This window comes from Camelus dromedarius, chromosome 24 (assembly GCF_036321535.1).
Source record: "Camelus dromedarius isolate mCamDro1 chromosome 24, mCamDro1.pat, whole genome shotgun sequence".
NCBI classification, from domain to species: domain Eukaryota; kingdom Metazoa; phylum Chordata; class Mammalia; order Artiodactyla; family Camelidae; genus Camelus; species Camelus dromedarius.
The window spans coordinates 8,164,609-8,177,578 of record NC_087459.1 but is presented as its reverse complement, the minus strand read 5'-3'; the positions used below and the strand labels follow the sequence as shown (position 1 = coordinate 8,177,578).

Below are 12,970 nucleotides of genomic sequence, written 5' to 3'. Positions count from 1 at the left end.
GGATGGAGGAGCTGGGTCGCCTGATGACTGGTTCACCCCTCTTTCCAATGTAACACCCATCTCCCAAAGGTTGACTGCATCAATGTGAGATATTTCATTAGATGTATTTTAAAAATAACACTGAGAAGTTAGAGGTAGCCCAAAGATTATGCAAAATATAAGTTTTCCAAACACTGATTCCTAAGCACAAGCCCAGTGAAGGCAGAAGACATCACCCAGTTGTGCGCATTTTACGACTGGCTTGCCCAGCTCAGTGGAACAAGTTCTGGGGTGGGCGAGGCGGAGGGGACAGCAGTGAAAATGGAGGGTCTGACTCTGCCCCCACCTCAGGCCCTCCTCAGCCCAACCATTCCAACAGGGCAGCAGCTTGGCAGCATTCCTGGGACCTCTACCCCCTGCCTCCTGACAGGTGACCCTTTGACCCTGTTTGCCTGTTCTAAGCTCGCCACCAGGCACATTTTCCCTCAGAGAAGCAGTGAAAGCCTGTTAACCACTTACGCAGGCTTCCTGGCATTATTTATCGTGGTGAGGCAGGCACTGGTGTCATCCCCAGTAATGGACAAAGAGACTGAGATGCACCAGTTCGCCCAGAATCACCCAGATCACAAACTGCCCAAACAGGGAAGGGCATGGGGGGGCTCGGTCTCTGGGCCCATGTTCTTCCAGATTGGGACCTGTCCGCCATGTGTCCTCGGGCCACTCCAGACAGCATGGCTGGACGAGAGGAACATTCATTTGGCATCAAGGGGACCCACTGGTTTCCGATCTACAGCTTACCTTCTGTTTAAATTGAGCAAGTTAGTTAAACAGCAAACCTCAGTGTCTGCACTCATTTAAAAGTGAAGTAACGGGATGGAAGATGCCCGGCACACAGGCTTAAGTCTTGGCTACCTTCTCTTTATCAATTCAAAAAGAATTTAATTCGAATTGTACTACTGAAAAAATTACTCTTCATTGAAGTTGACAAGAGTCTATTCTTATGGAGAAAGGAAATACAGTTGTATAGAAAGAAGCAAAATGAGAAGGACTTCCTTTCCTCCAAAAGCCTTTTCCTCCCAAACCCACTGCAAAGTTCTCCATCTATCACAGCTGAAACTAGAAAGCAGTAAGTAACCAACCAAAGGCATCTCCAATGATGGGGCTGGGATTATTCCTCAAATGTAATGGAAATTATATTTTCTTGAAGTGAAAAAACTGAAAAATGACAGTTCTGTTCATTTCCTCACTGGTCCATGCTCACCAGCCCAGGTGGAAATTTCCATGGTCTGTAATACAAACACTCCTTGAAGAATTGTCTGCAAAGGTTACGGACAGGCTGTCACAAGCGGACCTTCTTTCTGGCAGATAAAGGAGGCAATGAGGAAGCAGAGGTTGCCCTGAGGTATGGGGAACCAGAGGGGAGGAGGGGGGTCCTGGGTGTGGTGAAGTCCATCCAAAGGCTCTCAGAGCACAGCCATGAAGAGGCCCCACCAGGAGGCTCAAGGCCAAAAGCACAACGAGAAGTTCTGCGAGGCAGAGGACACAAACTTTCTACTCCGCTCCTCAACATCACCACTATGGTTTAGTTTTATTATTCATTGAAAGAGATATTTACTTGCTAAAATAGGAACATAAGTCACAAGAAGCACAAATTCTAACACATCTGCATTTTACTAACAGAAAGTAGACTGCTGCTCCAAGCCACACCTTGGGCAAAAACCAGGAACAGAGCTGGTGCGCGACTAATCCAGGAAAACTTCTCCATCCGAGCCACACTCAACTGTGCAAAACAGAAGGAAACTTCCCCTCAGCAACTGCCCCAACTCTAACTGCAGTTTTGGCATCATTTCACCTTATGCATGGGCAGCCGCTTACAGGGGACAGAGTGCTTTCCTACCAGCGCCTTATTTCATCTTAGCAGCCACAGGGGGAGAGTGGAACGGTCCCTGCCCTTCCTCCTTTCGTAGGTGAGGAGGTCTCTCCAATGGAAACACAGGTCTGAAAGGTCAAACGAGCATACCCAGGTCAAGGAGGACGAGGACGAGGCCAGGAACTCTGACAGGACTCCAGATCCAGGGCTTCTGAAGCCACAAACCCTCGAAGGCACCCCAGGAACTTATGCATGGTAACTCGGACATACCGGCAACTAGGAGTGAAAAACTACTTTTCACAAAAGAACTAAAGCCAGTAAAACAAATGAATGTTTTCCTAATTAATCAGCAACTTTCACACCAAAATAAGCTTCTATGAGGCAAGTTTTAACTTCTGAAGCACACAAAGTTATCTCACACTTACATCTTTATGTAAGTATACTGACAGTAAAACAAGTCTTTATCAAAAAAACAAGTAACACCATGATTTCAGAGGCCAGTCCTCCTCAGTTGAGAATGAGGCAGAAGCAGCAAGTTTAATTGTACACACTTGGCATGGATCTCAAAAATGGGTTCTCCATTAGCTCCTAAGATACATCCTTCTTGAAATTATCAGGACCATGTAATGTACTTAATTTACCATTTCCCAAGGAACTAAGTCAAAGTTTTTTTTTATGCAAAACACACTAGAAAATGGATATCTGCTATCTGTAAAAGTGCTGAAAACTTGGCCTGAAACAAGAAGGATATTAAGAACAATTCTCTTGTACAATGAGGAAAAAACAGACTGCTGAAATACAGAGATACAAGCAGAAAACAATGGAGAACCAGCAGATGAGGAACAAAACTGACGTGCAGTTTTCTTATTACTTTGGTTGGGATCCTAGAAAAGCTCTAATGTTCTCAATCACCTGAAAACACCACGACAAACACTGTAGAATGTTGCTGGTTTATATCAGGCCACAAATGTCTTCACTATCTACCACACCAGAGGAGATCCTTAGTCGTGGCGCCCAAGGAAACCTTAGTTGAAACTCAAAGGGCCAGATCTTGGTGCCCTTAATATTTTCAAGCCTAGCACACTTGAGGTGGAGGGTGTTGAGCCCAAGTCAGACCTTTCCATCATTCATTTTTGGCTTCTTACCCATCTTTCCCCTAATGAGTTTCAAAATCCCGTTCCTTTGTCGTATTTCCACCACTTGATGTCTGAGGAAACAGACATGGCAGGTATTTTCTCTCTCCATTTCTAAATTACTGTCTGCTGTTTAAAATGACCTACCATATAAATCATCAATGATCCATTGAGGGGGAAAAAACCCACCTTCAGGAATCTATTGGATCTGCCCAAATAAAGATGACTTACTGCGTCTTAACATACTTTAAATGCAGGAAAAAACGGCCTCTTTGGAGGAGAAAGAGGGCATGTCCCCCTCCAAAGTGTGAGTGCGGAAGCTGCAGTGGAAGCACGTTGGCGGGGAGGGAAGGGTCCCTCTCCACCCCCAGGTGAGGACACCCTGGAAGGGGTTGGGGTCCCCCATACCTTTTCCGCGGGGCCCTGAGCTGCTGGCGCTGCTGCTCCCCCCGGAGCAGGATGGGTCCTTCCTGAGCCTCTTGCTCTGCGGCCTCACGCTGGACCTGAGGAAGTGGTGCTGGTCCTGGGGGCAGGCGGGCGGCGGGGACGGGGCCTGCGGGCCGCCCGAGGGGACCTGGGGACCGTCACCGCCGTCCCGGGGGGTCTTGCCGTCCCTCTTTGTGCCGCCGCTCTCCTCGGCCGCGTCCCCGCCGCCGGCCCCCTCTCCTTCCAGCGAGTCCTCATCGGCAGACCTCTTGCCCAGCCTCTTGAGCCCTTCCTCCCCGCTGCCGCCGTCTCCCAACTTCACTGTCATCCTGGCCGGGAGGGGAGAGGGGACCCTGGTGAGCGCGCGGCCCGAGCCTGCGAGAAGTTTAGCCGCACCGATCCCCTCTCAACATGGCCGCCGTTGTTTGTTCCAGATCCCCTCCCGGCGGCCCGCCCGCCCAAGCCCGGCCGAGCGGGGCCTGGGCCCGCCGCCCGCCCGACCCCGGCCCGGACCCCCGCGCTCCCGCCCGAGGCCCAGGAAACGGCGGCTGGCAGCGCGGAGGTGGTGAGGCAGTAGCTCGGCGACCGCGCCCGGACGGCCCTGCCCGCGCGTCGCCCCGGCCCAGGGGTCGGGTACCGGGTAGGGGGCCGGCGCCGGGGCCGGGCCGGGGTCCCGGAGCCACTTACCCCGCGGGCCCGCGGCTCATGGCACGCGCGGCGGGCAACCTGCGTGCCGGCCTCGCTCCCAGAGCCGCCTGGGCCGGCCGGGCCTCGGCGCCCGCGCCCCCCCCCACCCCTCCCCGCCCCACAAAACGCGCGGGGCCCGGGGCCCGCGCACCTGCCCCGCACGCCAGCCCCCAAAGTTGGCCCCGGAGTTGGGGCGACGGGCCCGGATCGACCCCGGCATGGGAGAGGCGCGGGCTCGCCTGCGTGCACAGGGAACTCCATGGTGGCCCGTGGCTGCCGGTCCGCCTGCTTATTTTAAAACACACATAAAGAATAATAAGCTCGGGGTTTCTGGGAATCTCGCTTCCCAGGGTGATCGATATGAACTACTGCGGGGATTTACGAATTAAAAATGCTTTTGCAACAAAGGAGCCTGTTGCATGGAATAGGTTGGAGCCACTGGTGAAAGTGACAGCACAGTTAAGTCCAGGTCCAAATACAAGAATGAATAGAAAAGAATTGTGTTAAAACTCTTGGTAACCATGAATAAAAATCTCTCATTAACTTTGTTACCCTCTGCTGTGAGAAATGTCAACAACAGAATACAATGACTCTCAAAATGTTTGTTTTTCATAAAGATCCACTCACTCAGTTTATTCTGATACTCAGGTACTATCAATAATGTAGGGTCAGATACAGTCAGTGATGTGTACTTGCAATGAAGCAAGAAAGAGAAATACTAAATTCCTCAACAGGTGTTGATACCATGCTCAAACTAAGTTTGACATACTCAACACGACTGCTGAGAATGGGAACATTTTCATGTAAAAGGAAACGAGAGCAAGGCATCAAGGCCAAAATGAAATACAGTAACAGTGGCAAGGACCTTTCATAGAAAGATTTAGAAATGATTAATATTATAGTAATATCTCTACTGATCTGATGTATTCTGCCACAAAACTATCTGTAAGCTTGCATCTTGGAATTGATCTCATAAATCATTTGAATACACTCCAGCTAAAAAAAAACCTGCCAAAGAATACAACTATACAAGACATATCCCAAAATTAAAGGGCTTCATGGCACAAGACTCCTCACTACTCATTCCTCAACCTATTTCTATTAAGAAACCTCAAAATATCCCAAAGGGCCTTTCTCTAGGTTATAATGTGGAGAACCCTACTTCCCAGGGACCTGTCATCCTAAAGCTACCCAGTCAACCCAGGACCCGGGCAAAGCATACAACAGAAAAAAACTTGCCCGTTCGCCAGGTTGAATATTGAAAGACACTAAACTAAATACAGAAGGACGCGGCTTTTCAGAATTAAAAGGATATTCACACATTTCAGAGTCTTCCTCGAAGGGAAAAGTAAAACAAGAAGATGGAATTCTTTTACCGAATACCTCCAACATGACTTTCTGACCGTGCAGAGGTGGGGTCACCTCAAGCTCAATCCCGGCTGGACACCATTTGTCACATTTCGGGAAAAGGAAAGCAAAACCCTCCCTCCCGGGCCGATTTCTGGCTGCACACAAAGAGCGCTGTTAACCCAACACTTCTGGGTCTGGGCTCCCCCGAACCGTCCCGACAAAGCACCGCGTGCGTAACGGCCGCCAGGGCGCAGGCCGCTACTTCTGCAGCCCCGCTCCGGCTAGGAGCCCGGCCTCGCCGTGACAGCCGGTCGGGGCGTCCCAAGTCTCCCGAGCCCCAGCCTCTGGTCACCTTTTTCATCAACGCTTCGCAGCAGCCTGGCTTCCCGGGCCCCCCGGGGGCCTCCCGGGCGCCCGCAGAAACGGCCGGAGGCCGCAACGCAGAGGTGATCCTCCCGCCTTGGAAGCGGTCGCCGAGCGGCACTCGCCCTGGCACGTCTCCTCCGCGACTGGCGTGCGGCTGACGGGGCTGCGGGCGATGGTGCTGCCGCCGCTCAGCCTCCCGGAGGCCCGACCCGCGGTGCACAGGAGCAGTTCCGGCTACGGAGGCCGACGGAGTCCTCGGAGGCGACGCGCGGGGCGGGGCCGGGGCGGTGGGCGCGAGGGGCGGGGTGGGGCGGGGCGTCGCGCGCGGGGCCGAGCACGCCGAGGTTTCCAGCGGGCGCGCCCCCTCACGGGCGCTCCCATTGGCCAGCAGCGGGCGCGCGCGCTTACACGCACCGACGCTGGGCGGGGGCGGAGGCTGGCCTGCGGCGCGGGTAATGTTGTGACGCCTTCCTCGCGGCTGTGCGGACTGGTACGTCTCTCTCGATTGGTGGGTCGACAGCCAATAGAGTCAGAGCCTAGGCTGTGATTGGCCTGAGTCATGTTGACGGATGCGTGAGAAGAAAACGCCGCCTCAGCTATGAGTCTTGAATCAGGCGCGAACCAGGTTTTTAAGGAGAAAGTGTAAAAGTGTAACTGAGGCCGATAAGCACACCTTTTATTGAATTGAGTGCGTGTTTTTAAATTTTTTTAGCGTTTCGGATGGTGCTGAGCACTTAGGTTGTTTTTCTTCGTTTTGGCGATAAAGGAGTGTTTTTTGAATCTAGTGTTTACAGAGTGAATAAAGATAAGACTGATCCGTGTTTAAGGGCACACACGTATAAGAAATAGTATCTAATACACAGTACAACGGATACACACAATAATATTGCACTATAACTATGTAATATGATAAATATCGCTACTTCCTGATTATAATATATACATGTATCAAAGTAACACTCTACACCTTAAATTTACACAATGTTACATGTCAAATTTGTTCAACAAAATTCTAGTGTTTATGAAAATTGGGCTTTTAAAAATAGACTCTATGTGTGTGATCCTACGCCTAGCCCCTCTGATTAGGTAGTACCTACACATTCCTCTTATTTTTTCTCTTTGTTTAACAATGTGGGCCTTTTTGCTGTAGTAACTTTTTTTTTAATGAATGACATTGCTTTGCTTTTCAAAATTAGTTTAACCCGCAGACCGTTAGGCCAGGGCGGCACGTTGGTGATGCCTTTAGGGAATGCAGTCTGCCGGCAGGATTAGAAACCAGGTTGGTTTTTAACCGGATGAACCTGTATCGTTGACTACTATTTTCTCGCCAAAGGCGTCCGTAAAAACCGCCAAACACTGAACGCATGTCATAAGTTAGCAACTTCACTGGATTTTCTCAGGAATACTCTTGAACGACACCCTCCACGAGACTAGACAAAGCAGAACCTAGCAAACCGTCTGGGGTCGAGAAGACCAGCAATATGATTAACCAGAGAGGAGAGAATCTTAAAAAAAAAAAAAAAAAGATGGCATTCCGTTTCTTTCTCACAGTCTCTCTGCTGCCTTCCTCCTGAATTGACCTAGGGGTTTGGAAAAATGTAACCATAGAAGCGGTCCCCAAGGGGCCGTTTATCCCCATCACACCTAGAGGAATTCACCAGCTTCCCTCCTCTGCGCAGCTTCCCTCCTCATGGCCCCTCCCTTCAAGCTAGCGTTGTTGTCTCTAGACCGTGACAGCGAAGAAGAAAAACTGCCCCACAACACCGCGGAGCTAGCCAACCGCGGGAGGGATCCTGCCCTCGCGCCGCACGAACATCCCCGATCATTTTCGGCTCTTTCCGGCCTCTCTGGGCGCTTCGGGCGGCCTCGGCATCTGCTCGCTTAGCTTCGGCTGTATCCGAGTTCGGCTCGCAGCCGTTGAACCGGCAACGCGCGGCGGCGCTGCGGCCCAGTAAAGGTGGGTGCGGGCCCCGGGTCCGGGCCAGAGAGTAGGGGGTCGGGAGTCCGGGAGCCAGGGAGGAGGGAAACGAAGAGGCGAGGCCAGGGAGGGGCTTGGGAGGCCTGGGGCCTGGGCACCTCGGGGGATCGGCGGCTCCTGGGGGGTCCCGGAGCTTGGGGCCGGGAGGAGGGCGACGAGGCGGGCCGACCCCCTTCCCTCGCCCTCCTAGGTTACTTTCGTCCCGAAATCCGGCCTCGGCGGATCGCCTGACTGCATCGCGGGTCAGGCAAAGGCGAGGGGGTGCGGGGTGCGGCCTCCGAGCGGTCAGAGCGAGCTGAGGGCCACCTCCAGTGCAGACAGGTCTGACTGAGGGCCGCGTAGCCGCGCGAGTCTCGAGGCAGTGGACCCGGAGGGGAGGTGGCGGCGCCAGCAGCGCTCGCGGTAACACCCGGATAGGAAGGGAATAAGAAAACCACTTTTCGGCGCAGTCAGTCCTGCAGCCCGAGGGACCGCACCGTCCAAATCAGCGATGGCCATGGGACGCATTTCTGACCCTGCACTGCCCGAAGCCCAGGGGCGGTTGTCCAGAGGGTGAGGCTTTTCGGGGTGGCCCCTAGCGCCTGTCCTCATGCCCCTCCACTCAACCCCCATTGCCTCTGAGTCCTTCCGGTTCCCTCCCACAGCATCTCCAAGCAGTAATGCAACTTAAGTTATCCTTATTTTCACGAACTGCTCAGTTGAGAGACCTTAACAGGTTCTTTCCCAAAAGCGGAGGCGTAAAGACGTGTTGGACAGCTGGGAGTGAGAGGAGCAAATCGGTGGGAACAAATGGAAATTTTTTCTCTTTTCCTCAAAGTTTATTTATTTGCCAAATCGTTGTGTGTTTTAGAGACCCCGAGTTTGTTTTAAGGAAAGAAAATAGACTTGTTTCTGAACTGATGTAATTAATAGATGCCATGAGCTCACGATTTTATTGTTAGTCATCGCTCCTCCTTGTGTTTACTTTGGTAACTTTTCTTTTGTAATTATGCAGATAATACTTATCCATGGTAGAAAAATGTTAAAACACAAGTGAAAAGAATGATGAAGTCATACATTGTATAAAAATGGACTCATTTGCCCTGGCTTTAACCCACTTTTTACAACTAACAAAACATCAAAAACATCGTTCCTTGCTAATAAGTATCTTCATCAGGAATTCTCATATCCTGACCTATTCTGTGGAAGGCACTGTTCTAAGAGCTGGAAATGTTCTGGTGGTCCCTTACCCTATGGGGCGGATAGTCTGGTAGGGAGTAGAGAATGGTCAGTCAAACACACATTTGCAATAAAGTCTAAACGCAGCAATAGAGAAATACGGGGTTCTATGGGGACACTGGGCAGAAGCACTGAACAACCAAAAAATCAAGTCTGAGAGCTCCCTGGAGGAAAGGAGGCTTCCTGATTTCCCAGAGCAGGGGTGTAGGGAAGAGAGCCTTCCTCCAAGCAAGAAGAAAGTAATTTAAAGATCTTTTAGCACACTTGCTTATTACAAAGTGATGTTTGAAATCAAAGATAGAGGAAATCTGGTTTAACTCTGTCAAATGCTATTCTAACTCTTCATCCATCATTTCAATAAAATTAACATGTTATTCATTTTTCCAAGGCATATTTACACAAAGTAAACTTGTTAAATATGAATAAGAATTTCCAATAGCCCAGAATGGAGACTCTGGGTTGGCTGCAATACATTAAAACCGACTTTCAAAGGTTTCCTTGCTGCATTAAACTGCCCAGTTTTTAACCTGATGTGTCTCATTGTCATTGGCTTTCTGTGAATGTTTGCATGAAGACTCTAATCAAGGAAGCCAGAGCCCTGACCAGTGTAGATGCCCCCTAAGTGCTGTGTGTGCAGGAGGCCTCCAGATCCTGCCTTCTCCCCTGATCCCAGGCCCCCACCCACCCTGCTCCTCCTGCCGGTGCCCAGGTGCTCTACCATGAGCCCTGAAGAGGCTCTTCAGTTTGTGGTAGTGAGTTTAGTATTCAGGGTCTATGTTCATAAGAAAAAGATAAACATTTGAAATGTGACTGTACCCACGTGACTTCTAGCTTCTTGAAGAACCGGTTTCTGTCTCTAGACCCAACCTGGCTTCCTCTGATACAACTATTGTTAAAAGCAAATGGCATAGTCCATTCCCTACTCTAGTGATAGAATTTTGCAGGTGCTGGATAGTTTTTTTTCCAAAATTTGTTGTGGTTAAATGTAGATAATATACAATTTACTATTTTAGCCGTTCCTAAGTATATACAGTTCAGCAGTGGCATTAAGTACATTCATGTTATTATGCAGCTGTCACCACCATCCATCTCCAGAATTTTTTTCATTTTCACACACTGAAACCCTGTATACATTAAATTCTAATTTCCCAGCCCCGCCTCCAGCAGGCTGTGACAACCACCAGTCTACTTTCTGTCTCTCTGTGACTGACGATTCTAGGTACCTTGTGCAAGTGGAGTCATACAATATTTGTTCTTTTGTGTCTGGCTTATGTCACTTAGCATAATGTCTTCTAGGTTCACCCATGTTGTAATGTGTCAGAATTTCTTTCCTTTTTAAGGCTGGATAATATTCCATTGTATGAATATACCACATTTTGTTTATTCATTCATCTGTCGATAGACATTTGGGTTGTTTCCACCTTTTTGTTCTGAAGGATGCTGCTATGAATATTGTGTTCAAATAGCTGTTTAAGTCCTTGCTTTCAATTCTTTGGGGTATATATCCAGAACTGGAATTATTGAATTATGTGGCAATTCAATGTGTAATATTTAGGGAACTGCCAAATTGTTTTCCGCAGCATCTGCACCATTTATACTCCCACCAGCAATGTACAAGGGTTCCAATTTTTCCACATCCTCACCAACACTTTTTACTTTCTATTTTTCTGATAATACCCATTTGATATTACCCATTTGAAGTTGAACAGTTTTAAAGATAGCAAACTAACTCACATATCATCTCTTCCCTGCTAAGTGGCCTCCCCAGACTGACTCCAGGATTTGAAAAAGTGGGCAGTCATCAGACTGTCATTCCATTCTCCTTCCCGCCCCTCCCACAAAGGGACAGTGTGCACATCTTTTCCAGGAGAGAAAGAAAGATTTTAAGTTCATGTAACTAATGAAGTTCTATTTCTACTCAGTTGCTATAGTTTTGCTTTCTTGACTCTCTGACAAATGAGTCCTTTTGCTGCTGCCACCTAAGTGGAAGGGAGAGGCAGCCTGAGTTTTCATGCTCTCTCAGAAATTGAAAAAAAAAAAAAATGAAGGAAAAAAAAAAGAAATTGAGCACTAGGTTTTCCCATACATTTCTCTTTCATGAAACAGTTTTCTTTCTTTTTGTTTGAAAATTTTGCTGAAAGAGGAGCTAGAGAAATATAAATTGTCCTTATTATGATTGGAATAAAAATGATCAAGGAGGGTGGGCATAACTCAGTGGTGGAGCATGTGCTCAGCATGCACAAGGTCCTGGGTTCAATCCCCAGTACCTCCATTAAAAAATAATAATTAAAAATAAGTAAATAAATAAACCTAATTACCTCCCTCCCCACCAAAAAAATTATCAAGGATTACACATACAGCCTAGGCCTCAGGGTTTTCTTTATTGTCTTGACGGCAGTATGTGTTACTGTTTTCCATCATGCCAGATATAATCCCTTGCTTCTAATCACATATTTTTTTTTTCCCAGTGAAGATCTCTTCCACCTAAAATTGCCTGCATCGGTCTGAAGGGGCATTTATAAGTTGTTGAGTGTCTTATGCTTGTAGGTTTGTGATGATTCTGTTTCCTAATTCTCTGTCTAGTTGTTTTGTTTGTCTTGTTGAAAACCAACAGGACTTGGTTGTTTTTCCCCTGCAGATTTCAGCCCTGACCAGGTCTGAGTTTCATCATGGCCCTCTATTTTGACCACCACATAGATGCCCCAGACTCAGTTGGATCTCCCTCTCACATCACTTGGCACCCTGTTCACCCATTCCTGGCAGTCGCTTCTGTCAGCACGACCTCGGGTGGCAGTGTGGATATATACCTGGAGCAGGTGAGTAGGAAAGAAACAATTCTGACTTCAGTGGCCTCTGGCTCTTGTCTCTCTTTTGTTCTCGTGTGTGTGTGTGTGTGTGTGTGTGTGTGTGTGTGTGTGTGTTCTCACTGAGGCCAAATTCTCAATATTGTAAAAGCCCTATTGTGTGAATAATTATTTTACCCCTGCTATTTAGTCTGGGAGACATATTTAGGAATGCTTAAGACAGATTCCACAATCAATTCCCAGTCCCCAACCAGAAATGGCCCCTCAGTGTCATCTGTCCATCCTGATCCAGCCTCCTGTCAGCTCACATTGGCTATTTGACACTACTCGTTTCCAGTAGCTGCCGTAACAAAAGACCACATATTGGGTGGCTTAAAACAACCAAAATGTATTTTCGCGTGGTTCCAGAGGCCAGAAGTCTCGCACAAGGGGCGGGCAGGGCCTTGCCCTCTCTAAAGGCTCTAGTGGAGGATCTGTTCTGTGCTCTGTATTCACTTCTGGTGACTGCCAGCCATCCCCAGTGTTCCTCAGCTTGTACCTGTATCACTCCTGTCTCTCCCTCCATCATCACACAGCCATCTCCTTTGTGTGTCCATGTCTCTTTCCTCTTCTTATAAGGACACCAGTCATGTTGGATTAGGACCCACCCTCGTGACCTCATCTTAACTTGATCATCTGCAAAGACCCTATTTTTAAATAAGGTCATATCACAAGTACCAAGGGCTAGGACTTCAACATATTTTTGGGGGTGCACAATTCAACCCATAACAGAAACTTTCTAGAAGCTCCTGAAACCTCTAGCACTACCCTCCCAAATTTTTGTGTACCTCCTGCTTCACCAAGAAAAACAGATTTCCTTCCCTACTCACCCCTCCACCCTCTGCAGTCTCGCTGTCACCCCGGTAACTTCAACCAAGCTAGAACTCACCAGCAACATCTGCATAACACACCCCATGGGTCCTTATCCACCCGCCATCCCCTCTCTGCACGGTTCACACTCTTGTGAGGTCCTCCAGAGAGCACACCTGGAACTCCAGGGGGCTGCCCTCCCCCCTGCCTCCTCCAGGCCTCCCAGCCATCCTCTTCCAAACCTGACTGCCGTCAGCTCATCTCAGAGCCTGTCCAAGCCCTTTCTCCCTCTGTCTCCTCCTCCTCCTGA

At 49.0% G+C, this 12,970-nt stretch overlaps 2 protein-coding genes across 4 annotated transcripts in view; one reads left to right on the top strand and one right to left on the bottom strand.

Moving 5' to 3' along the window:
• CRAMP1 (cramped chromatin regulator homolog 1) overlaps positions 1-6,037 on the bottom strand; it is a 53,826-nt gene extending 47,789 nt beyond the window's left edge. The window contains exons 1-2 of the mRNA XM_031447477.2: positions 5,798-6,037; positions 3,391-3,737 (exon numbers count right to left, since the gene is read on the bottom strand). Of these exons, the coding sequence (XP_031303337.1) occupies positions 3,391-3,736 (346 nt within the window). The 5' untranslated portion in view covers position 3,737; positions 5,798-6,037. The remainder of the gene's footprint in view (positions 1-3,390; positions 3,738-5,797) is intronic.
• Positions 6,038-7,612: 1,575 nt separating this feature from the next.
• Positions 7,613-12,970, top strand: part of IFT140 (intraflagellar transport 140) — a 69,506-nt gene continuing 64,148 nt past the window's right edge. For all 3 annotated transcript variants that reach the window (XM_031447479.2, XM_064478309.1, XM_010992635.3), the window contains exons 1-2: positions 7,613-7,768; positions 11,646-11,823. In XM_031447479.2, the coding sequence (XP_031303339.1) occupies positions 11,677-11,823 (147 nt within the window). In that variant the 5' untranslated portion in view covers positions 7,613-7,768; positions 11,646-11,676. The remainder of the gene's footprint in view (positions 7,769-11,645; positions 11,824-12,970) is intronic.